The 26667-nt window shown below is 40.4% G+C and overlaps 1 protein-coding gene across 1 annotated transcript in view; it reads left to right on the top strand.

The window, feature by feature from the left end:
- LOC103607577 (A disintegrin and metalloproteinase with thrombospondin motifs 12-like) overlaps positions 1–26667 on the top strand; it is a 96807-nt gene that overhangs the window by 12977 nt on the left and 57163 nt on the right. Inside the window, exons 4-7 of the mRNA XM_008592068.1 lie at positions 3421–3665; positions 5186–5324; positions 18415–18541; positions 24949–25159. Of these exons, the coding sequence (XP_008590290.1) occupies positions 3421–3665; positions 5186–5324; positions 18415–18541; positions 24949–25159 (722 nt within the window). The remainder of the gene's footprint in view (positions 1–3420; positions 3666–5185; positions 5325–18414; positions 18542–24948; positions 25160–26667) is intronic.

The following is a 26667-nucleotide window of genomic DNA, read 5'->3' as shown; positions in this document are numbered from 1 at the left end:
CAGTGGGGGTCAAGTTTCCAATACCTGAACTTAGGGGAAACACATTCAATCTGTAGCACCAGGTTTAGGCAATAAGGGCCTAAACTAAGAAAGTTCAAGTAGAAAGGATGAGAATTCTACAAGAAAACATTCCAGAGAGAATCTGAGGTAGAAGATAGTGCATAATCATGAGAGGGGACATACAGTGGGGGTCAAGTTTCCAATACCTGAACTTAGGGGAAACACATTCAATCTGTAGCACCAAGTTTAGGCAATAAGGGCCTAGACTAAGGAAGTTCAAGTAGAAAGGATGAGAATTCTACAAAAAAACATTCCAGAGAGAATCTGAGGTAGAAGATAGTGCATAATCATGAGAGGGGACATGGCTTTCTTGAAACCACAATACCCCCTGACTTAGAGACTGCCCTATACCATGTTTCCCAGGAAACCTCAGGCTGCAGGGGGTGGCATGAGTGGGAGAGCGATGACGCACTCCACTTGAGAATTTTCACATCAATACAGATAAAAAACCTACAGGACTTATAGTTACAACCTTTGTTCCAAAAGCATTTAGGGCCAGGAAGCCACCATCAGGGGGTGGCATGAGTGGGAGAGCGATGACGCACTCCACTTGAGAATTTTCACATCAATACGGATAAAAAACCTACAGGACTTATAGTTACAACCTTTGTTCCAAAAGCATTTAGGGCCAGGAAGCCACCATCAGTGCCTGTTCCCTTTTCTATATTTCCTTCCCACTGGCTTCTAGCAAGTGATGTGGTTGCTCACAGTGTGTTATAAGATTCCAGTACGGTAAAACTGTCTTTTGACATAATTGTGACTAAAACTCTTAATCTTAGGCAAAGCAGTTCAACTTCCCAAAAGATCTGCCAGGTGCAATTCTTTTTATGTAGTTCCTCCTCCCTCTGTGATTTGTGAACCTGTTGAATACAGGTTTGAACCGAACCCAGACACCTATGTGTCACTGCTCTCAAACCAAGGATCAGAAGACAGATCGGCCTTTCCTAGGAGCCTACTCATATGAATCATGAGATCTTGGCCTGCCAGTGGGTATTGTCTTGCTTGCCACAAATGGACAGGAAAAATCTTAAAAAGACAAGCTGGTTGTTGTAGATAAATTGCCTGGAGTTAATAATATAACCTCTTTATGAGCATATTTTCATTAGAAGTGACAAAGACTGGAACCAAATACGACAGTGGGTGAAAACCTTCTTTTGTGGACTGCAAAGAACAGTTGGATAAGATGTGTGTTAGCACCAGTAATCCACATGTGGTATTAATAGCTCATGATAATATCTCCAGAAGTGAGGCCCAATCTTCTGCCCCATCCCCAAAGACCCTGAGTATTCTTTTAGCTCAGGGTGCTCAAGACTGGGATAGTGACAGGATAGTTTCACCACGTGTCTCCGTGGACCACGAGACTCCTTCTTTGAGGTCAAGATTATGTTTTTCCTCTTCCCTCAATATTGATGCTATACTAGTGGCTAGTCTTTACTCTGGGGAAGATACAAGAAAATTGATTTTGCTGAGTGAGTATATTCATCCACACTATCTACAAACTATTCAGAAACAGCACTTATATTCACTGAAAGCTTTGATTATAAACACAGCGTACCTCCCCTTTCAATTAGCCCATGACAAACATTTCTTATTTTGGATTTTCTCTCTTAATTAGAAGAATAAAATGCAAACTCTTTGTTTGTTATTTTTCTCCTTCTAGTTTTCCTTCTTTTTTAAGCAAGGAAGAAGGTGATAGACATAGTATTTAATGCCAGTTGATTTTCCTGCAAGATTTTCCTATGGGAAAGCATGCTGCATCCTAAGTCAGAAAAGGGATGCAGATAGCAGCACTCCAAAGGCCTTTTTAAAAATTGCATTGGCCTCAATTTCATGTGATAAATATCTTCCCTGAGGTAGTTACACGTTAGTGGTTTTAATCAGCTGTTTCAGGCCAGTGTGTGAGAGCCAAATGGAATTTAATAGAATTAAATTATTGGAATGGAATTTAATCAAATACTACAAGACTCACATTTTGCTCCTTCTGGATGGGAGCTGCCAATTTGAAAACTGAGGCTGAGGCTTTGGCCTGGATCTAGTTTCTGAGACAATCATTCCTGCTGGACAGGCCATGGTTTGACTTCCAGGACCCCATACTACTGCAGTGTCAGGGGGAGATGGAGAAATCAAGGTATCTTTGGGTGGCAGAGATAAGGGTCTTGTTTGTCAGGCCGAAAAAGCTTGTGTATATCCAGTGGAAAATGACCAGGTTAATCAGGGTCTTAAAAAAGTATTTTGCATAAAAAAGTTAAAAGAACAAAGAACGGTTAGCTTAGAAAAGAGAAAAATCATTGAATATTAGAGTTGATAGAGACTTCAAACATTATCATTCAGTCCCCTTCACTCTGCAGATGAGACTCAAAGAAGTTAATGAATCAATGAAAATCAAGGAGCTAATTTGTGGTAATGCAGAGACTAGAACCCAAATCTTCAGACTCCCATGCCCCAGGACTCCTTTCACTATGCCATCCCCAAAGTCCGTGTCCTTTCCATTCTATGAGGTAGTGGTTCTTAAGAAACATAAATGACTGCATAAAGTGCTTAGCAGAGAGCTGGCAAACAGAGGCAACCATTAAGTGTTAAATCCAGCCATTGAGTGTTAATGCCATTGTGTTAATTCACCAGTATGCCTCCTACCATAACAACAATTAAGCGAGAATAAGGCTGTGGCTAGAGTTGACCCTCATCTCTAAATAGATGTCCACATACGTAGATTTTTATTTCACCAAAACATAAAGGGAAAAATGAGGAGAAAAATCCAACTTTTTAATGCGTACAATTGTCGAAAAGTATAAAAGTCTATGCTCAGAGCTAAGTTTCTCATCATGGGCTATATTCAAGACAGCCAAGTGACAATGAATCTGAGATTTCCTCCAGGATTTTCTTAACAAATACAAGTTAGGATTTTTATTACTTCTAAGAATGGGTCTTTAACCTGCTGGCAATAGAAATGAGGGAAAGTACGTGTCCAGTGCAATGTTTAGAAAGACTAATCTGACAGCAGCAACAAATGGCGGAACAAAAATGCTAGCAGGAAGCTATAAAATTTTGAATTATCAACATAAAATCACAGAAAAATAAATGGTAGATCGACCATAAAAGACTCAGAGCCCAATCTGCATTTATTTCACCTCGCTTCACAAAACTGTTTGTATACTGAGTCATGAAGCTCCTGAGAATTCTGCCCCTGGCCAAGCTCTTTAAAATCCTCCATTATTAGTGCTTCTGCCAATCTCAGTAGCCACCCAGCCAGGGCAGTAAATGATGGGGACGCTGGGAAGAGGATGAACAGTGGGTCAGAAACAGATTGTGTCCAGCTGAAAGCTAGCATGCCTCTTTTGTTACTGTGTCTTCTCTCCTTAGGTTACGTTGACATCGCGCTCATTCCAAAAGGATCAAGGGACATAAGGGTAATGGAAATTGAGGGAGCTGGAAACTTCCTGGCCATCAGGAGTGAAGACCCTGAAAAATATTATCTCAACGGAGGATTTATTATCCAATGGAATGGGAACTATAAGCTGGCAGGGACTGTCTTTCAGTATGACAGGAAAGGAGACCTGGAGAAACTGATGGCTACAGGTCCCACCAATGAGTCGGTGTGGATCCAGGTAATGCAGAAGGGAAGGACACTGCTGACATGAACGCTCGTTAGCATCTTTATAATTTCTTTTCCTGGGTATTTTCTAAGGAATATTAAATAAGAATCCTTCAAACTTCTTTTAATTAGGAACAGGGAGGGGAGCTAGATATTAGTTTGTGTTGCTAATCCTTTATTGCCTAGAAATTGCTAAGACCCCTATAACACAATGCCAGGGGATCTAAAACCACCTGCTGGGAATTTGAGTTCAGTTTCCAGGCTGATTTACTTGAGGATGATTTTTCAGGTATGTAAAGGATGTTCTCAGCCCATTGTCAGTGTGGCATGAGTTTTCACGTAGCTTTCTAGCAGTGGTGATGAGCGGGTGTGTTGTCATGTGGTCGTCCTCAGGCAAAGGGTTTGATGTTGTGAAACTCTTGGGGGAAGGAGAGGTAAGGATGCAACATATGTTCTTCAAAGGCACAAGGGATTTGTCTTTCATGGAGGCACAGAACTGTAAAAGAGGAGTGAAATGATTATGCCAGTAGAGGCATAGTAGTTTGGAGGTGATGAGAACCCAAAAGAATTAGATGCAGCCACTTTCAAAAGTTACAGGGAGGTCATTTCTGAGCCAGAGGTCAGAGCACTCACAGAAGCTGGAGGTCAGGCGTGGCAGCTGAGATCCGTGAGTGTTAGGAGACCTCACATCTGACCTGCCCACGTGGGCAAGGATTTATGTGTGGGAACCCAAATCCCAGGGAGCAACCAATCTACTGCCTCTAAGTTTAAGATGAATCCATTTTAAATGTGTGGTAAGTAAATTGTCTGCAGGAGAGGAAAGTGAGGGAGAGTGGCACATCTTAGCTAAAACCCATGACCCCTTTCACTCCAGAACTACTGTGCACTGAAGGAACTTACCAGTCTAAGAGCTAAAGGACAGCATCACAAGACAACAACAAACATAATAAAAGTTAACTTTTATCAAGTGCTAACTTAATATCAGGCATTGTTCTAACCACTTTATATGTATTTACTCACTTAACCTTCCCAAAAACCTTATTAGTAGGTATTATTATTATTATCCTCACTTTGTATTTGGGAAAACTAAGGCATTTACCTATATTAACAAAGTTAATAAGTACATAAGGTGCAAGGGGACCTACCAGCCTACTGTTAGAAAGGATACTCCTTACTTTTCCCTCAGAGCAATCACCATATGATTAGACTTCCTCATTTACATGAACTGTAATTCCCATGGGAATTCAGCCAAGAAAACAATAGAATGGAGAATATATAGATTTAGAGGTAGAGGTAGAGACAGAGATGTAGGTAGAGATGAGACAGAGATAGAGAAACAGATTCAGAGAGAAAGGTAGACATATAGATACAGACACAGATGTAGATATAGATCCACTTAATGGCATTTGTTCCGATGAATGCTCCCATAACTAACTTTTGTTAGTTGATGAACATTGTGTAGTGCTTTTATATGACTGTGGTTTACAGCATAAAGTCATGACAGAGTTTGACATAACCTGTCTTGCCTTTTAGCTTCTATTCCAGGTGACTAACCCTGGCATCAAGTATGAGTACACAATCCGGAAAGACGGCCTTGACAATGATGTGGAGCAGCTGATGTACTTCTGGCAGTACGGCCGCTGGACAGAGTGCAGTGTAACATGTGGGACAGGTAGGAAACAGCTGCTGTCACTGTGAACACCTGCCAGCTTCAGAGAGAGCCATAGGGGCCATCTGAGCCAGTCGTTTGCACTCTGTGCCATGATCTGCAGGGTTCCACTGAGATGGCCCAGGGGCCGCATGGGCAGTGAAAGTGCAGGGGCATGGTTTAAAGGGAGAGGTAGTTTTCTTTTATCGCTTTATAGACTGGCCTTCATGAAAGATTTTGTTTGGAGAAGGGGTTACATGTCAAACAAAAAGTCCTCAAAACCACTGCTCTGGTTGAGGAACTGAGGACCACAAAAGTTGAACAATCTGCCCAAAAGCATACAAAAAATCACAGCCAAATCCAAACTATAACCAGCTCTACCAATTTCTGGCCCATCATTCTTCCTCCATCTTCAGTTTGTCTTTTCTTTATATCTATGAGGAGAGTAGCCTTCTCTCAGAAAATCAAGCATTGGAGAGATTCACTTGCTGCCAAGTGTTAGTCAGGATGGGGATAAGCTCTGCTACAGTAACGAGGAAATCAAAACTTCTGCAATCTTCAACACAACAAAGGTTTATTTGTTAACCCATTGTACATGGGAAGCAGGTTGGGAGGCCCTGCTTCATCTTGAACCTAAGACATCTGAAACACACGGCTTCCTCTTTCCCCATAGGGAAAGAAAGAGATAGAAGGAGCAGACTGGCTCTTGTTAACAGCTTTGGCCTGGAGGTGACACAAATCACTTCTGTTCACATCTCATACGTTGGCCTTAGTCACATGGGCATAATCTAACTGCAAAGGGAGTCTGGGAAATATGGAGGAGCACAGGAACATCTGGGGAGCATGGACTCTCCCTACTGCAGTGCTGAATGGACTTTCCCAAGGCCTATGAAGGCAGGGGTTAGGGCCAGTTGGATACTTGTGACTCTTTCACTCATTTAGGGGACTTTGATAACAGTATTATATGTGAAAGCCTCTGTCTCTGTTTCTCCTTTTGGATCATATCTTGCTTGGTCTGTTCTGGAATTTCTTGCCCCTAGCCTATCACTATTGCCTATAAAACTAGGGCAGCTACAGGGTGAAGTGCCAGAATATGCAATGTAGCAAAGGGAAGAAAAGTGAAGGAGTGAATGGACCAGAAGACCACTATCTACTCCTCCATGGGCTTCCCTCTCATGTACTTGGTCTCTGGTCTTCTGTCTTCTGGCTTTCCTAATCTCAGGAGGTAGTCATGAAAAGAGGTCCAGAAGTTGAGTCATATGATATCAACCTTATAAACAATTTTTGTATTATCAACTTCTTTCTTTCCCCACTTCAGTGCAGAAAACCAAGGTTAGCTTTTCCAGTTCATAAGGAGAAAATAATCATCTAAAAGTCCATGATGTTTTGAAAATGCTAAACCTCTGAAAATTTATCCAGGTAAAGGTGCTGTCTGTGGCAGCGGCTATGACTGGTGTTGTTAGGTGAGTCGGTCCTTGTTACACTTCTTTTCCCTGTGTAACAGATATGAAGAAAAGAATTATGCGAATACTCAAGCACTATGTATTTGAGGCCCAGAGAGACTGCACTTCAGTAATTTCCCCATTAGTAGGGGCAAAACTGAATGTGTCAGCCCCTTCCAAAATTAGCCTCTCTCTTTTATTGTAAAGACAAGGAAGTTTTACAAGAAAATTCAATTGATTTAATCATTACAAAGACACAAGGATATCGGTAGAATTATGGCTAACAAATAGAAAACTAGTAACATCATTGAAATAAGCAAAGTGACATTCCATAATGCAATTTGCAAAAGGTTAAGTTGATCCACCAAAAAAAGCTTGATCTTAGCAAACACTGTTTTTCTCTACAGCAATTTCCCCAGTGTTTTACGTATCAATCAAGTAACTTGTCTGTCCTTGAGCCAGCAACTTTGCTGTGTTACAAAGACTTCATCCTAAGGAAAGTTTCCTACCTTTTGCAAGGTTAACGTTTCTATATGTAATTCCAAAAGGTTAGCCTAAACCTGAGACTACAGGGCTTTGGAAAATAGGCCCTGTGAAATACACTTGCTTTATAAACATTAGTATATTCCACAGGTCCTGTGATCCCACTGCTGCCTCCAGCATTTCCAAATGTATGGCCCACAATTTCCCAGGGGGACTGGGCTCACAGTTAAATAAAGACAATTTAAGCAGAAAATCAGTGGGTGAAAAAACTTTCCCTGAAGAGCAGTTGTGAGGAAAATGAAGTCATTGTGACTGTAGCTGAAAGTGCTTTTTCAAATTATGATCCCCCTTGTTCTCATTTTCAATAAGTGTGAGTTAAAGCTTAAGTTGTTTCTCCCATTATGCCATGGAATGAAATTTAGCCAGTGCTGACTGGACAGGAACTCCTCAAAGTAACAAAAGAGGAACTTCCCCCCTCCTCTATTTCAAGGTAGGGTGAACCCTTTGCATTATACGTTCAATATCTCAGAGCATCAGGAATAAAGAGATAAGTGGCTGACTTGTGCAATGATCTTAAAGAGACTTCTGAAGTTAGCTAGGAAATGGAACATTCTTACCAGATGTGAACCAGACACCTGGTTTTGTTACAACCAGATCCTACAGCCGCCCCTCTACCTACCTGGGTAAATGTCATTCCAATTATTAAGCCTTAATGAGAATTATCAAAGTGCTCAGATGCTCACCTGAACTTCAGCCACACTACCTATTTGAGTGATAATGAGTTCTCTTGCTCTTGCAAAGAAGAAAGTCAGCATATCTACTTTAGTACTTGCAAGCATAGAGGATGAAATGATAATATCCACACAAGACACATGTTGATAAATATAAAGATGGAAGAATGCCAGAAACGAATCACTCAGTTATGGATTTTTATTTTCTTAAAGTTAAAACTTCTACATTATAAAAGTAAATTAGGGCCGGCCTGGTGGCACACTGGAGAGTGCGCCACTTGGGAGTGCGTTGGCGCTCCCGCCGAGGGTTCGGATCCCATTTGGAGACCGGTTCCCGCTCACTGGCTGAACGCGGTGCGGGCACAACACCGAGGGTTGCAATCCCGTTGCCGGTCCCCGGTACAGGCGCGACACCGAGGGTTGCGATCCCGTTACCAGTCAGTAAAAAAGACAAAAAGGAAAAAAAAAAAAAAAGAAAGATGTAAGTATTATGATAACGTTAGGCTCCTATTCTGTTGCACTGATCTAGTTCTCTAATTTCTACAGCCATATATATATATATAAAGTATAAAATTTTCCGTCTAGCTCTTTTCCATTAAAATATTTTTGCCTATTCTTGGCTTTTGCTTATTCAATAAATTTTACAGTCAATTTGTCCAATTCAAGAAAATCCCTAATGGGATATTGATTGGAATTGCATACAGTTTATAGTTTACTTAGATGAGGATTGATACCTTTAAAACAGTGAGTGTTTCTAGCTATGAATCCAATATGTCTCTCTATTCAGGTCTTCTGTGTTCTTTAAGAATTATTTGTTATTTTCTCCTCAGAGATGTATAGGAATCCTCTGGATTTTTGCTTTAATTTTGTATCCAGCAATCTTGCTGAACTCTACTATTAGTTTTCTTTTTCTTTTCTTTTCTTTTCTTTTTTTTTTTAACATTTCTGATTGTTTTATAAAGTCTGAAAAAAATTTTAATATAATCACTGAGAATAAAAATCTGTAGCCAAGTAATAAATGTCTTGAACTCTACTATTAGTTTTCAATTTGTCTATAGAATTTCTTGAATTTTCATATTGTTTAATAATAAGGAAATTTTTATCTCCTTTCCAGATGTTTTACCTTATTTTTGTTTTTCTGGATTCATTGTACTGACTTGGACCTCTAATCCAGTGATGAACAGAGTAGGTCCAAATAGACAATAAGGGACAAACATGCCTTTCTCCTGACTTTAATAGGAATGCCTCAGATGATCTTTATCAGGGAAAATAAGTTCCCTTCTAATCCTAGTTTATTATACCTTTCATTATAAATTACTGTTAAATCTGTCCAGTATTTTTCTGCATCCACTGAGATGATCTTATAGTTTTTTGCCATTAATATGCTAATTTAATTTTTCCATGAGTAGATTCTCCGTTACTGAACTGTACAGACATTGCTTGGATAAGGTTTACTTAATGTGATGTAAATTTGTACGTGTATTATATTCACTGCTGAGTTCTGCTGCTAATATTTTATTTAGGTTTCTGCATGTACATTCATGAGCGCAACCTGTCTTTAATGTTCTCTTCCAGTACTCCCCTAGACCCGTTTGGGTATCAATGCTATACAGGCTTTATAAATGAGTTGAGTTACTTTCCCTATTTTACTTTCTCAGTAATTTCATATAAAATAATAAAAACAATGGTTTATGTCCATTGCTGTCCTTGCTTCCCAAGAAATTTCCTCACTGACTCTAGTCTGTTGCACTTTGGTTAGATGAAGAAGATGCTTCCCTTCATGCTTTTGTCCTCATGGAGGACTCTCCTTTCATTAAAAGGCAGGTTGCCCACAGGTCAGGTGGTTAGAGTGGGCCTGGAGTGGTCTATGCATGAGAGCAACTCATTCCCAGAGTTTCTCCACACTTCTCCTTGACCATATGAGTCAAAAGGTAGTCCTTTTCCTTCTCACCTTGAGTTTTTCTCATTCATTCATATTATTCTTTCTTCTCATTGAGTGGCCACTATCTTTCCATAAAAATGCATTCAGGTAACTGTATCCTGTGATTGTGTAAAATCTTGACTGGCCGCATGGCTTTCTTCCAAACTCTTAAGTAATAATCCTATTAGTGTATCATAGTAGTTAAGATTGTGGACTCTGGGACCAGACTGTTCAGATTCAAATCCCAACCTAACCAATTATTAAGTGGATAACCTTGTGTAACTTCTCTAGAAATGTGAAAAAATGTAGTGCCTGTACTGCTTTCTCATAATGACACTGAGGATGTGCTAGATATAGTCACAGAGCCAGCAGGTACCTTGGCTGAGCTCCTGATTGAGAAGCAGAGTCCTTGTCTTGCCACCTTCCTAGGCCTAAAACTCAAGTTCAAGGCTCTAAGTAGTTTCTGATGAAGGCGATCTTATCCTCATCTCACATGGAGCACTTTACTTCCTGTAACTTCATTGGAGCTGAACACGTGGCCAGCACTAACTGCTTCTGCCCAGGAGCCTGGTAGAGCCTTCACTTAAGTCCTGCTCACTGTTTTGCAGGGATATTTACATACATTTGAGCGTGGTGTCTTTTTGGTTTTCTCATTTTATATTTTTATATATCTTATAATCTAATTTTTCTCTATATATTTATATTTTACATATTACTGTTATGCATTTGGAACAAATGTCTCCTTAAGCATGAATTCACTAAGATGTTATTTTCTTATTTTGAATATTTAAAAACTTTTGTTATCTTTGTTCTAGATCAGAGATTCATGTGAAAAACTGGCAGGACAATACTATAAATTAAGCTAAGTGGCATGAAAGCCAGTTTACCTTCCCCAGCCCACGAGTCAGAGGTAAAGGTACTCTGAGAACAGCAATGACAGCCCTCTCCATGCCAGTGTCTGCTCTCCTGTCCTCTCAGCCACATTTGCTTTCATCCCGCCTTACCCAGGAGGAGTGAATTTAGGACTGGCTACTCCCCAGGAATGGATGGAATAACAAGTGCTTCCATTCATTACAGAGGCTTGCTGAAACTTACCTGAGTCTTCTGTCAAAAGATCAGCAATAAAAATTCAGCCAGCGATCATCTAGGGGGAAACGTCTGCAGAAATGGCTTGACGCAGATGCTGATCTCAGTAGGAAGCTTCAGGACTCCTAATTAAACAAGAAAGTATCTTGGCACAAACTCAGGATCGATTCCATAGAAATATAAAAGCCACATTTTTGCCTCATTGCAGCCCTTGAACTTTGTCAGTTATAATAGATTCTAGCCAAAATTTTCTTGTAAAACTCATAGTAATGCCACTATTGTTGGAAAATGGCTCCTCACTTCTCAGTAGGAAGCTTCAGGACTCCTAATTAAACAAGAAAGTATCTTGGCACAAACTCAGGATCGCTTCCATAGAAATATAAAAGCCACATTTTTGTCTCATTGCAGCCCTTGAACTCTGTCAGTTATAATAGATTCTAGCCAAAATTTTCTTGTAAAACTCATAGTAATGCCACTATTGTTGGAAAATGGCTCCTCACTTCCGAATGTGACCTTTGCCAATTTTGTGCTCAGTGGTCTCCTTGATCCTGCATTTTCAGATCTGTGGTTATGACAATGGCCTACACAAAAACAAGAACACTTTGCCATGCCCTGCCCTGGATTTCAGCTTTCCCTTCACCCCACTCTGGTGAATTCTCTCTGGTGTTCAGTCATTGTCCCTTTGTTCAAGGAATGCCATGTTCTAGCAGGAAAAAGCAAAAACTGAAAACTCCAAAGACCGTGCCTGCAAAGTTCCTGGAGATTGGTCAGCTATTCTTCTAAACTGAGCTATAAACTAGATCGAGTTCATTGGAAATAAATACATGTAGAGCAGATACTTACGTTTACTGAAACTAGTTCCTACAGGCTTTATCTAACAGTATTCTTACTAAAGCTGAACATAACCATGTTTGACATACATCCACATAACCTTGATAAAGAGTAAGAATTACAAATAGGGGCACGTATTCCACTCTAACTCTGATTTGTAACCATGCACTGGTATTTAGAAAACAGAATTCGCTTCTTTGGAAAATCAGAGTCAGATACTTCTTTGACATTTTCTAAGTTCTCTCATCTTGGTGCTAATCCATCTGACTGTGTCTATCATAATTGTCAGGTAGGATCAACCAAGTCTAGGTGTATTTAGAAAACAGAATTCGCTTCTTTGGAAAATCAGAGTCAGATACTTCTTTGACATTTTCGAAGTTCTCTCATCTTGGTGCTAATCCATCTGACTGTGTCTATCATAATTGTCAGGTAGGATCAACCAAGTCTAGGTATTGATCTGTAACAATACCTAGAGGATTCTTTTTGATGTAGAACTTCATAAAAATAATAGGAGGATTTACTGAGGTGAATTTAACATATACTATGGAATGAGGATTATATAGTTTACTACATGCATAAATATATGAAATAAACTACAAGTAATATACAGTGGACGTCTGATAACCTTTCAGTTGCACTTCACTAATAAAAAAAGTTAGAATCCTTTGGCAGGGTTGCTAATCTAATGGTCTCTTATTCTGCTGGTCTTCCTAGCCCCGTTTTTACTCCAGCAGAGATTAGTCCCTCCCTTTTCTCCAGGCCCTTAGTTTTGTTCTCTAATAATGCAGTTGCTCAGAATTTCTCAGTTGGTTTCTATGATGGTTTGCTTTGCTCAGTGTGGTCTGTGCAAAGCTGACTGCCTGCTTTTCCAGTTTAACCCATGAGTGTTGTAAGAGTTCGAAGGTCTCTATTTTCTTTAATCAGGTGCTTTGCCTGATTCATATGTAGTGGCTACAGAAGGGGAGTTATAAGTAGGCAGGAGTTTACTTCTTGAATGCTGTGAATTTTGAAAATGCTCCTACATAGGGCAGAACCTTTTCCTATCACTATTAAACTTTCTTCAAGCACCAGCTCTGCTCTTATTTGAGCATTTCTTACATAATTTCTTATGTTAACTCTGACAATGACAGTCAATTTATGAATGAACGTAACCAGTTCATTGGCATTTCAAGCAAAGAAAAAACTTTTGGCTTTGAGTCTTACTAGTGTTGTGAGATGTATGAGTTTCAGCAATGTATAATAAAATTAAATCTCATTAGCTGATATCCAGTTAATATTCATAGTTATTGAAGTCAATATCGGTGTTCTTTGGGGCTAGAAAAAAAAAATTGCGTAACTGAGAGTTCAGTTGTTTGCAGGAAGAAGGTTGCATTACAGGACCATAATGGATTGAATGAGTCCAATCCAGAGTGTGAAGCCAAGCCTGATCTCACAAGGTGCAGGAAGCAGTTTCAGAGGGAGCTAATGCCCCGTGACTGGGTGAGTGGACTCAGGTTCAAAATTTTTTCTCAAGGGCCTACTGTGCATTACACATTGTGCCAGGAATTAGGGTACATTATGTACATAGCAGGGTACATACATCATTTTTATCCTCACAGCAACCCCATCTTACAATCTTATTGCCATCATGGAGATGAGAAGGTGGCAACTAAGGCTTGGGAAGGTTAGCAAGATTGTCCAAGATCACTTGGAAAGTAAAAGCAGGATTCAGAGCAGTTCTGGTCTTATAGTGTTGTTGATGCTGATGTTGTGATTGTTGTTGATCACACACACACACACACACACACACACACACACACATGTCAATGTGTTTGGGCTTTTGTAGTGATGTGATCCAAGCTGTCCTTGACTGAGTGTTCATTATGCAGGGTAGATCTGAACTCATTGAGCAGGAAAACAGAGAGGAAGGAACCAAGGGAGCTGGAAAAAACCAAAGTAAATATTTAGTGAGGACTGAAATTGAAAGTTTGTTGGGTAAAGATGGACACATCAACAAGATGGATGGTTATACAATTTCCACTCTTCCCTTCTTCCTGAAAAGCTAATGTTTGGGGAATGGTAGTAATGAGCTCTCTACTGATTCACCGAGTTGTTATCATTTCACATTATTAAAATCAATGATTCCTCTAATTTTAGGAGTATTATAATTTACATGCTAATGTAAAATTTAACCTGTACTGATATCATTTTCACTTAAATGGTTAAAGGATCTTTTCCAGTATTTTAAAGACTGAATATACAATACTTTGCATCTCTTTCAGATGATGTGATTAAATATTTATTGCCTTTAGTATCTTTGATCTTAAGTTTAGGTATAATAGGAAATACTGTACTTTTTCTGCCATAGTTCATTTCCATAAGCTAAGTCTTCTGTTGTTTTATCTATGCCCTTCCTAAATTGAATTTTTAAATCAAGAAAATCTTACATGAACTATATTAACCATGTAACAGACCCCCTCTATTTTATAATCTTAATATTTAATTGAGAATATGATGAGCAATGTCATTGTTTGTTCACATTTGCTGTTTTTTGGACATAAGGAACTTTACTTGTTTCCTACATCAAGGTATAATTTCCACTCAAGATGATCAGATTTAGAGTATAAAAAGGCAGTTCATTAAAGGCATTTAATTCACATTTCACTGCTAGTATCCAATGAGATTTACCAAGTATTTACAGCCACATGATGACTTTCTCATGGCTACATGGAGAAAGGCATTCAGGATCCTCTGGAAATGGCATTTTGAATTTGATTTTCATATACTTTGGAAAGTGACTGATTTCTACTCTATGCCTCTTCAAGTAAATGCTTCCAGATAAGTAGTTAACTTAGTGCTGTGGCAACATATAGATTGACTAGCATCCTTAATTAACTAGAATTTCTTTCAGGGCTGTGTTCAGTTTAAAAGAGAAAGGGACAAATTGCAAGCCAAATAAAAATCCAATACCATTTGCTTTCTTTAATTTCCAAGGACACATCAAGGTCACATAGATCCAGCCTAATCTCTTATGCTTTCTGCACTCACAGTATTTCATAATGATAACTTCTCTTAAAAGGATGATCTGATTCTAACTCCCTCCATAGGAGGTATTACAATATCCTATATCAAAGAAAGATTCTGCTATTCCAGAAATTGGTTTCGAGTATGTCACCAGAGATTAATAGTTTGAGTTTTTTTACTGCAAAGGCAATGTTTTCAATCAGGGTCCCCAGCAAGAAACAGTTGGCACACCCAGACTGAATACCTTGGCTACTTTTGAAGGGTAGGGTTTAGGGAAACCAAGGAAGGCAGTTCACTGCCCCTGCCCATTAACAGTGGAAGGCCGCAGGAATAAGGCTGCCATCCCTAGGCCTGAATAATGAAGGAGGAGGAGCAGTTCAACAGAGACAGTGCCTCTATTTCCCAAACCTGACTGAAAGCCACAGCAGTTCATAGGATCAGCTTCCCAAGGTTTGTAGAAAGGTGGAGAAAGATGCAGAGTGGATCTCGAGGGTAAACAGAAGAACTGTAGCACAGGAGGAGAGGAGATGAAAAGTCAATAAAATCGGTAGTAGTTAGACTACAGCAAGCCAAGCTGGACTGCAGCTCAGGGTCTTGCTGGAGAAAGGAAGAAAGCTAACATTTATTGAGGGCTGTTTCTAGTTACTACCTCTATATAACAAACCACCCTAAATTTGGTGTAGTAAAACAACCACCACTTTATAACGTTCATACATTCCATGGGTCAGAAATTTAGACAGGGCACAGTGGAGATGGCATGTATCGATTCTATTGGCACCTCAGCTAGGAAGACTCGAATGGCTGGGGATAACTCAAATGCCTGGGGGCTGGAACCATCTAGAGGCTTCTGTACTCACATGACTGGCACCTGGACTGGATGACTTTAAGGTTGGGCTCATCTGGGACTGTTGACTCAAGCACCTACATGTGGCCTCTCCGAGGGTGTGGGCTTCTTACAGGAGTGGGTAGAGTCTCCTGAGAATGAGAGACACAGAAGAGCCAGAGGGAGCCGCATGGCCTTTTGTGATCTAGCCTCTGACTTTGCAGAACATCACTTCTTCTGCATTTGGTCCAAGGCTGGGGGAATTAGACAGCATGTCTTGACGGGGGGATGACATGATCACATTGCAGAAGAGCATGCTGTATGGGAGATTATTGTTGCAGCCATCTTTGGAAAATACAAGCTGCCATATGCACATTCATGAAGGCGATATGAACTAATGTTATTTGAAACATTCTGACAAGTTGTAACAAACTATTATCTAGGTTAACCATAAAATTATATTAACTGGAATACGTTCATTATCCAAGGTTTCCAGTAGTTAAACTTAGTCTTTCCATCATGGATTATAGATTTTTTAAGTATAGAAGATGCTTCCAGAGATCAGCTCATCATCCCACCCTCAAACAGTCTGAGTATCACTATTTTTTTTTTTATTTTATTTTTGCAGAGTAAGCCAAATGATGCATACAGGGAAAAATAGGGACTAGAATGCACATCCTTGGATTTGATTTATTTACTCACAGAAATTGATACAAATGAAATTATAGATTAAATTTTACCAGATGAACACACAAGCATCAGAATTAAGAAAGAAGCACTTGGCCAGGTTTTGCTTTCCTGTAACATCACAGGAGTCCATCTACTAGGTTGGGGTCCTCTCACTGGAACTTTTGGGCTTAGTCTGGTATCTGTCATATGGGAACTAAAGGGCTAAGAGAATAGATTAATGGCCACCAGGATTGTTAATGTCGATGGAGAAACTCTGACACATAGTTATTAATTTTCCCTTTTGCACCTGATACCTTCTAGCCAACACATCCATTCATCTGGCTGCTGGTCTGGTGGATTGACCCACACAATGTCACTAACTTTCTGTAGGGGCTTTTATGTAAGGCTCTCTGCCCTTCTGCTACTTCTGGAGGCAAGAACACTGAGCACACTTACCTTTGCTATTCATGTACAGAAACAAGCCTTTGGGGGATGTATTCAAGCTCTTCCAGTCACCTGAAAGTTACCTTTTATGTTCTGACATCAAGCATTTGCCAAATTACCCAGTTTTCATGAAACTCCCCAGCATCTAAGCTTCTGCGCTTTCCGGTTCTGCGACAGCAGGTGCATATCTGCTTTCCCGGCACAGCCATTCCACTCTCTATTCCACTGACACTGTCTGTTAGTTGAGAAAGGCTGAGTGGTTGAAAGTTTACCCGTTCCTTTACAAAGAGAATTTTCTCAAAAAAATAAAATACCGTCAACTCCTCTTAAAGGATTTACTTACTGTTTTGCAAATTTCTCTGACCACTTCTCAAGTGACGAGACACTGTCTCTGGCATGTGGGTGTGCACACTTGCCTGCGGATTCGGCTGGAACAAGTCTGTACGAGGTAGTGCCAGGTAATGGGTGGAAGGAGAGCTAGAGCTGGCTCCATGTCAGGTTGTGTCTGCTGTGTGGCTCCAGGAAAGCCCTTCAGTGTCCTTGGCAGTAAAGAGAGGAGGTGACCAGCTTATTGCATGCTCAGGGCTTTCCCAATTCTGCAGTTCTGTACATCAATGAGCCCACTCAAGGCCTGGATGTCCTGACAGCTCGAGGTGCCTGCCTTTGTGTATGTTGGTCGCTCTGCCCCCAGGGGTCTTGGTGTTCAATATTCTCATGCAGCATTTCACAGTTAACATCAAGGCACCAGCCCTTTCAAGAGAGATGCTGACATGCTTCCTCACTGTCCCCTCGCCTCTCGGTCCATGACATCCGGCCACTCTGCCAAGTTCTCCTGCTGATGAGGTCCTAGTTAGCAAAGCCAGTGGTCCTTTTTCTTCCTCAACCTATGTGATTTCACTGTGCCTCAGCTTCTTCATCTGTCAAATAGTGACAGTGACAGTGTTGGCCTCACTGGGCTGTTGTGAGGTTTCACTTACTGTATGTTATAATAGATAAAAAGTAATATTTTATTTATATAAATACACACATACATGCACACACACACAGTTTAGATAAGTGCCTGAGACAAGGCTTTGTTTTTCTAAAGACCTTGCCACTTCCATGTGCTTCTCGTACTTACATTATCTATCTGGTCTCTGAAGGCAGCAGGATTATTAATCCTTGCTATCAAAACCCTACATCTTAAAAAACATAACATCACAAACTTCACAACATGGTTTTGAATTTTATTCCCATCTTTCAGAGTTTACTAACCCCAGCTAATATAAAGGTCTTTACCTCCTGTCTTCTTTCATTAAGCTAATAATGTAGCAATTACCTTGTAACACCTGACGAGGGTATCAACTTTTGTAATTTAAATCTCACATTGTTTTCCACTTGACATATGTGTGTTAGTCTTGCCTCCACAGCTAGATTGCAAATCTACATGTTAGGTTATGTAATCTACCTATATTCTCTGCAGCCTTCCCTAAGCAAGATCGCTTCCACCCATGGCCAGCAGCGGCATGAGGGTAGACAGCAAGAGGCCCCCATTCTTCATCCCTACTGAAAACCAAATACCTTTTGGAAAATGTTCTCATCAGCTATAAGCATGACCATTTGACATGATCAGGGGCCTCACCTGACACTGAGCATGGGGCTCGGGATTCAGTACACGTGGATCTTTCTATCCTGCCCCCAGGTATCCGCCGCCAGACTGCCCACTGCATGAAGAAGGGCCACGGGATGGTGAAAGCTACATTCTGTGACCCAGAAACACAGCCTAATGGGAGACAGAAGAAGTGCCATGGAAAGGATTGTCCACCCAGGTAACCGCTGATAACAGTGGAGCTCTGTGGGCTGCCTACGGTGATGTGCGATTTAATGGTAATCTAGTGCTTGGATAAAGGAGGACTGTGTGGCTTTGTTATTAGGATAAATATAAAAAAGCTGGTGGAGGTTCCTGTGGCTATGCTGTTAGACCCTGTGGCAAGCCATGAGGACATTTTCTTCTAAAAGAGTAGTATTTCTTACAAAGTGGATGTGTTCTGTGTTTTATTAATTTGGTGTAACTAAATAATAACCCAAACCATTGTTTTTTGAGAATGCTATGGATATCACTAAAAAGTTGTTTAACTGATGGGTTTGGCTTTTCCAAGGGCACTTACCAGTGCAACTGTAGCCTTCAGGCAATGCATTAGCACTTTCAGATCACGGCACCTGCTTGTACTCCAGGCTTCCTGGAAGAGTGGGCTTCTAGAGCAGTCTTCCTCAGCCTTAGCACTATTGACGTTCAGGGCTGGGTGGTTCTTTTTGGTGGAGGACTGGCCTGTGAACTGCAGGTTGCTTAGCTGCATCCCTCACCTATATTTACTTAGATGCTAGTAGCATCCCCTCCTTCCCAATGCAGGTTGGGACAACCAAAAATGTCTTCAGACACTGCCAAATGTACTCTAGGGGACAAAATCACCCTCGGTTGAAAGCCACTGTTTTATAGAGATACTCACTTTCTAACCATATTGGCTCGAGATATCGGGACCCTAGAAGGTTGCTGGGATGCTATTATGAGGGACCTTCTGTTAAAAAGAAAGAGATAGAGAAGGAGGAGGGGACAGGAGGAATGGAGGAAGAGAAACAAAGGAAGGAAGGAAGGAAGGAAGGAAGGAAGGAAGGAAGGAAGGAAGGAAGGAAGGCTAGGTTGATTTCTGGAGAGTGGCTTCATTCTCTAGTGACCTTAAACAGGAATGTATTTAGGTTACAGATCCCGTCAGGCATTTGTTCTAGGAGTTTAGTTAGACAAAAGGGGACTAGTTGGTATCATAAACAGGTGACATGTTGGATCCTAAATAAGAGCTAGAATAAGATAAATGCCAAAGAACTAGGTGAAAAAGAAGCATCAGGACAAGTCAGTTAAGGAAAGCAATGTCAGTCCTTATAGGTTCACACAGGCAGGATCCAGAGGCTGTGGTGCTCTCATCTCAGAGTCAGAAGGTAATTGCAGTTTTTGTATTACTTTCTGAGGGAAAGGTGAGCCAGGAAAGAGAACCTTTCCTAGAGCTGATCCATAGCCTGCTACTCTGCAGAGGTCATGTGCTTCTGCCGTAACTGCTCTTCCTCAAACTTAATGACCCTCTACTAATAAATGCCTTTTGCACTCATTAGGTGGCAGCCACCGCACCAATGCTGGGGATTCTTACTGCACTTCTCAAAAACCACTCTCTGTGGGATTGGCTACCTTCTTAAAACCACAGCCATTTATATCCTGAAACTAATTTTATCCCTGGGGTCCACATTCTCATTGCTATGGTTTTACGTAGTCTGCCTTGCCCTTCATATTGCCAGTAAATATCTGTTGGGCACTTGCTATTTCCCGTGAGAGATACATGGTGATAATAATCAAGTAATAGTTACCTTATGGAACACCAACGTTGCTCTTGGCCATATGTTAGAGACACCTTATGTATTCTCTTTATTATTCTCAACTACTCAGAAAGACAACTGTTACTGTGCCAATTTTACAGACAAAGAAATGTTTGCTATCTCACTCAATATCATGAAGCTAGTAGGTGGCAGAGATTGAATCCAGGGCTGTCTGTGTCTAAAGCCTGTGGGCTCCATTACATACAGCAGACCCCCCTCCCTGTCCCCAAAGGCAGGTGCACGCTTCTCCCCTTATTTGGGCTGTGTCTGAAGCAAAGCAGGCGCTATGCTAAGTGTGCTGAGCACAGAAGACCCTGAGGCAGGAGTCTGCTGCCAGGTGAGGGGAGCTGGGGATACTGGCTGTGTGCATCAAAACACCACAGTCATAGAAGACTGTGGATTCCTTATCAGCTCGCTGTTTTAGACCAGATGTCAACCTGTACCTGACATTTTCTTGTTCACCTGTCACTAAAAATTTGGCTTCAGTATTTTCAGAATTCACTTCCCATAAGGGTGGGGTGTCTTCAGCTATCTCCACCCTCCAATTACCAGGACTTCCTAGTTGGAGGTAACCCTTTAATAAGATACAAGTAGTGTACTAGAGGAAGGTGGCTGTTGGGGCAAGAGTCTAGAGGCTGCAGGACAAGAGAGATGCTGAGGCTAAAACCCAACACAGAGTAGACACAGAAAGGTGCCAGATAAAGAATTCCTTAAGTGGTACAGGCTGAACTCTGTGGACTTGAAAATTTAGCTTATCTAGACTAAAACCCTAGCAAAAGTAACAATTAGAAAGTCACATATGGTGATTCTATTATTTTTGTTGAAAGAGATAAGGCTTTCTAACTTGATTAGAGATTTTGACTCCTGAGTATGTTAAGTAAACACAACACATACAGGTACAATTTCCCAAAATGTATTCTAGAGTAGGATATGATAAGCTAAATAGAATTTCATGAAATATTCAGACATAATGATTAATTTACAAAAGTCCTTCTTATTCATGATTGCATTTCAGCTTCTGCAAATATTTATGAAGTAGTCAGGGACAGAGGGTGGATATTACCCCCAGGTAGTATATGCGGAGATAAGGGTTCAGAGAAATTTGATGCCATGCCCTAGAGGAAAGGGCTGAAGAGGAAACTAGCAATTTTTAAGAACCTACTATTTTCTAAACCCCTTCCATATTGCCATATCGTTTAATCCCATTAGCAACCCTGATTCATAGATATTTTTGTGCTCATTGTACAGATGAGAACACTAACTCCTTCACAAAAGTTTTCCGAGGTCTCTTAGCTACAAGTCATAGAGTGTGGGTTTGAACCCAGAGCTGTCTGCCAAGAAGCCTCTGCTTGTGCAACCGCACAGTGCTGCTGCCCAGGATCTCAGAATGAGCACATTTCAGTGCTAGAACCAGAACCCCCCACATTTAAAATATTTCTCTCACATTAAAACACAATGAAAATGTTATGAATGAGCAGAAAAGTCTGACTTCCAAAGCTAAGTCATGCATGCAAATTCATAAAAGGACCAAAGGAAAGAAATTAGTTTACTTTTTAAAGAATAAGTAAATAATAAATGAAGATTGCTCAGTTAATTTTGCTTTTACAAGCTTAGTCCAGTAGTTTCCTTGGATATGAAATTCAAGTTGCAACATCTCCCTCTGTCACCTAATTTCCATGATATCAGAGCTGTCATTTTCCCTCCCAAAAGGATTTCATGTGACAGGTTTAATCTTTTTTATTTCTGGATCATTTTTCCTCAGTAATATCTTGTTTTTACATCCGATTTGGACATTCTGTGTTCTTCCCCTAAGGAGGATTTAAAACATATTTTTTTAAAGATTTAACAAAAGCTTCTGATTATCTAAATATAAGAAATATATATTACACAGCCAATGGATTTCAGGACGAAAGCCTTGCAGAGTATGTTCCAGGATAGAGTAAGTAGCCTGTCAAGAAAAAAATTCTTTGGAATCAAAGTGTATCTGACTCCAGAAAGAGGTCACTCGAGTCTTTTCTTCCTACTGATTTCTCTCTGCACTTTGGTTTTCAGCATAGCCAAGCTCTGCTAGGCTACAGCTGTGTTCATGCCCAGCATATCCAAACTGTTCAATAAACATTTGATGGCGATTCACTCAATTCTGGCAGCTGCATGTAGGTTTCAGTGCACAGAAGAATGGCATATGATTTAAATCAAAGACGAGGAAAGTGATCAGACATGGATGAGGAAACTGATCAGGTATCAAGGGTAGGGATTCTTGCCAAACTGACTTAGCAGAGTTCTTTGCTAAAACTGGATTTTACAAGTAAGTGCATAGAGGGGCCTAGGAGAAGTTTCAAGAACCTGACTAAACTTTGGTCAGGCAGAGAATCTTTGTCAGTGTCATTGGCATTCTGGTAAGAGAAAGATCAATAGCAAAAACAGAAAAAGTCAAGTTAGGTTGCTGTTAATTCTATGCTGATTAAACCAGGGAAGTTGTCTTGTTGCGGGAGAATAAATTCTTGGCCTAGGTCTTTTGTCTCGCTAAGTCGGCCAGTCTCTGTCATAAATCTCATAAAGATATAAATATAAAACATCCTGTAAGTGTAAAAACAGTATTCTGTTATGAGTATCCCAGATAGCTCCTAGAAGAGGTGGGATTATGGCAGACACCAAAAAGAAGGAGTTGGACAACAGAGAACAATTTGACGGTGGCTTCTGAGCCCCAGGCCTGGAAGACCTTTCCAGGAAATAAAAGCAACTGATTTTCACTTTAAACTATTGACAAACTGTTGTAGTCTATTTTGTGCTGCTACAACAGAATACCACAGACCAGGTAATTTACGAGTAACAGAAATTTATTTCTCACAGTTCTGGAGGCAGGAAGTTCAAGATCAAGGCAGTAGCATTTGGTCTGGTGAGGGCCTTCTTGATGCATCTGCACATGCTGAAAGGCAGAAGGGCAAGAGAGGACAAACTTGGGTCCTCACATGGCGGAACAAAAAAGAGCAAATTGGCTCCCCAAAATCCTTTTTATAGCGGCATTAATCCACTCATGAGAACCTGAACACCTCCCATTTGGTCCCACCTCTCAAAACTATTGCATTAGGGATTAAGTTTCTAACATATGAATTTTGGGGGACACATTCAGACCATAGCACAGGCACATGTAAAATATCCCGCAAGGGACTATGGTGGAAACTCCAGGAAGGGAAATCAAGATGGTGCAGTATCACTTTGTGGTGATACAGCTGAAAGCCCTATAGCAAGTAATTAGATAAATTAGGTTATCAGTCAGCTGTTATTAAAGCCTTTCCAGAATGACATCTTATATATCCAGTAGTGTGCTCAGCCTTCCTTAGAAATGTCAGAGGTAGGACAAAGTAATTAGATTAATACAGTGGGAATTTTTTGATGTCACATCATGCTATTTCAATATTATCTCTTTATCCACACAAGACAGCCAGATGATAAACACCAAAGAATAAATAAGAATCTTAATTACTCGTTAACTGAGGAATATAACAGAATTGAAGAATAGCTTTCTTCTAATATTTTTAACTTGAGATTAAAAGTATAAGGATCAAAAGAAGTTCCACCCCCCAAAATCCAATATTTAGTAAACAAAAATAATAGTACACAGTTTTATTCTCTTCAGAATTACCAAAATTCAATAATATGTGAAAGTCAGAAGGCTTTCCTAAAGTCAAAAATGAAGGCTTTCCCATGGTATACTATTTTCCCATGAAAAATAAAAATATCCCACTCCATTACTACACACAAGGATGAAGAAGCAGGTGCATAGCAGCCCTGGTGGACACTGGCCCCACTGGATGAAGACAATTGCTCTGCCTTCCATGTAGGGGAAGGTCTGCACAATGGTAGAGAAGGAAGGAAAGAGAAGATTCCCAGGAAGGCTCCCTGCCTTTTTCAAAAGCCACTTCTTTGTAACCAGTGGACCCACATCCTAGAATCTCCAGTAAATCATTCATGATAATAGTGTAGAGAAAGGGTATACATACTAGTTTTTCCACAGAGAATCCAAAACATTAATTTAGCCAATAGTTCTGACAAGTAAGAAATTATCCTATTTAAGTTTCTTCTTTTTTAACTTTCTTCTTCTCAAAGGAACCAGTGAAAATATTAACAAGTAGACTGGAGGGGATGGGGTGGGAGGTGGGGGCGAGAATGAAGGCAATGTCTCTGATGGAACATGTCCTAAATAATTGAAAATTGGTATTTAAGTACCTGCTTCACATTGGAATAGAAAAACATTCACCTGAGAGCCAGGAGACCCAGAATCTAATTGGATTCTTTTATTCAATAGCAACAGTCAAAATAGCAATAAATCATAGTAAATTATTGAGTTCTTATTATGTTTCAAGCTCAGTGCTGTGTACTTTACATGAATTGGTATTTCCTTTAATCCATAACATTCATGCAAAGTTTATGTTTTTATGCCCATTAAACAGATGAGGAGTGAGGCTTACATTTGCTTGAAGTTGCCCATCAGAAACCTGGACCTCAGTTTTCTTGACTTAAAAGAGAAAACCAAATAAGAGAGGGCATATATAAACATACGTATTTTTTTCATTCGAAAACATGTGTATTTAGCAACTACTTATGCCAGGTGCTCTGCTGGGCTCTGGAGCTTTGATTGAACAGGTCACCATGGCCCTCTCTGCACAATGCCCCCTAGCTGGCTGGAGCACCTCCGAGGACCTCCTAGCTATGTCGTCCGCACTTTTGCACCTGCTTTCTCTTTCCAGTGGTTGAATTGAATGTGTACATATGCACTTCTGGCGATCTTCTCTCACATGTCCATGTCTGTCTGCAGGTGGTGGACAGGGGAGTGGGAAGCGTGTTCAGCGACATGTGGGCCCCACGGGGAGAAGAAGCGAACAGTGCTGTGTATCCAGACCATGGGCTCTGATGAGCAGGCCCTCCTGGCTACAGACTGCCAGCACCTGCTGAAGCCCAAGACCCTCATTTCCTGTAACAGAGACATCCTGTGTCCATCAGACTGGACAGTGGGCAACTGGAGTGAGGTGAGCTCAGAAGCTAAGAGGGAAACTGGCAGTCACTCGAGTAACTGGAAATTACGCTTCATCAGCCCCCCACTTAATCCTCCTCATTATCCAATCATGATCCTAAGGTAAAATTGCAAAATGGACAGTGTCCATCACTTCTGGCGTTTTTCCTGCACTTCCCTGTGTTCCTTGTTTTCCATTCTTAGAAGGTCTTGCTCTCCCTTGTCCAGTGGTCAGCTAACTATCCATAAGGGATGAAGTGGGTCCACTAGCACAGGCTCATGACAGCTAATTGATAAGTTGTCAGAATTGTTGCTGGCCCATTGTTAAACCATTGGTAGCAAATCAGGGCTCCCTCACCCACCCCAAGAGCCAGTTTGTTAAACATTGACCAGCACTTCACTGTAATTAACTAAAACAAAGGAGTGTCACTCTAATAGTGGAATGATAAGGAGTGTACTTGACACTCAGAGAAGCCCCCTCAAATCATCAATCTATTCAGCATGTGTCAAGGCCAGACCTGACCAGGGTTTAGGATATCTACTATTATTAGCCACATAAATTCAAAAGTATTGAATTTTCCCCAAAGTAATTTGATATAATTCTCTGAGTGTAATTAGAAATCAGTGGGCTAGAAGGTCACAAAAAACTCCCAGGTTTTGCTCTTCTTTGTGCCACTATGAAACCTGGTTCTGCCAGGCCCTGTGCTTGCAGAGTAACTAGGGGAAGGAAAGCCCTTCTCCCCCAAGAGGCCTGGAGTCTCCAAGGGTGCTTTTCAGTCAATGATCTAAGGAATGACTAGAAAATAAACGATAATTTAAAATCAACAGACCAGAATTTTAAAGATTGATGCTGACTTCATCTTATGAGCTTCCTTGAAAAGCCACATGATTTTCATAATAATGCTACCACTGACCAGTATATTTTAGGAACTCCTCTGAGGACTCACCACCCAGGAATGGAAAATATTTGATTCAGGAGACTGCCACAGAAAGTCAATTAGAACTAAGGCTGATGGATGAGTAACGTAATCAATTTGGATAAAACTTTTGGGTTTAAAAAGTGGTATTTGATTATAAATAAATGAGATTGTTTTTCATGTGTAGCTTAGAAACGTACTCTGAAAGTATTGTTTAAAGAAGAAATCTAAAATTTGTGTAAGCAAAGTTACCATCTCTGGAGGTATCTATTTAATAGCAGAACATTCATTTGAATACAGAAGCTTTGATAACCTTATTTTCAAGACTATTTCAATAGCTCATAGTCACAGTTTAGGTTTATTTAGCTTCTAATTCTGTGCAGGATGCTTTCTTGGGCATCTAGGTGAAATAAAAAGAAATGAAAAATGCAGTCCCTAGATTATAAGAACTTTCTATTAAAATGGAAGAGATAAGACCAAAGAAAAAAGAAAAGAAAAGAAAGGAAAGACCAAGGTGTATTAGTCCATTTGTGTTGCTTATAACAGAATACATGGAGCTGGGTGATTTATAAAGAAAATGAAATTTATTGCTTACAGTTTCTGAGGC

This window comes from Galeopterus variegatus, unplaced genomic scaffold (genome assembly GCF_000696425.1).
Source record: "Galeopterus variegatus unplaced genomic scaffold, G_variegatus-3.0.2 Scaffold7553, whole genome shotgun sequence".
Lineage (NCBI taxonomy): Eukaryota > Metazoa > Chordata > Mammalia > Dermoptera > Cynocephalidae > Galeopterus > Galeopterus variegatus.
Note: the sequence above shows the minus strand (reverse complement) of the source record. Positions and strands in the feature narration are given on the sequence as shown.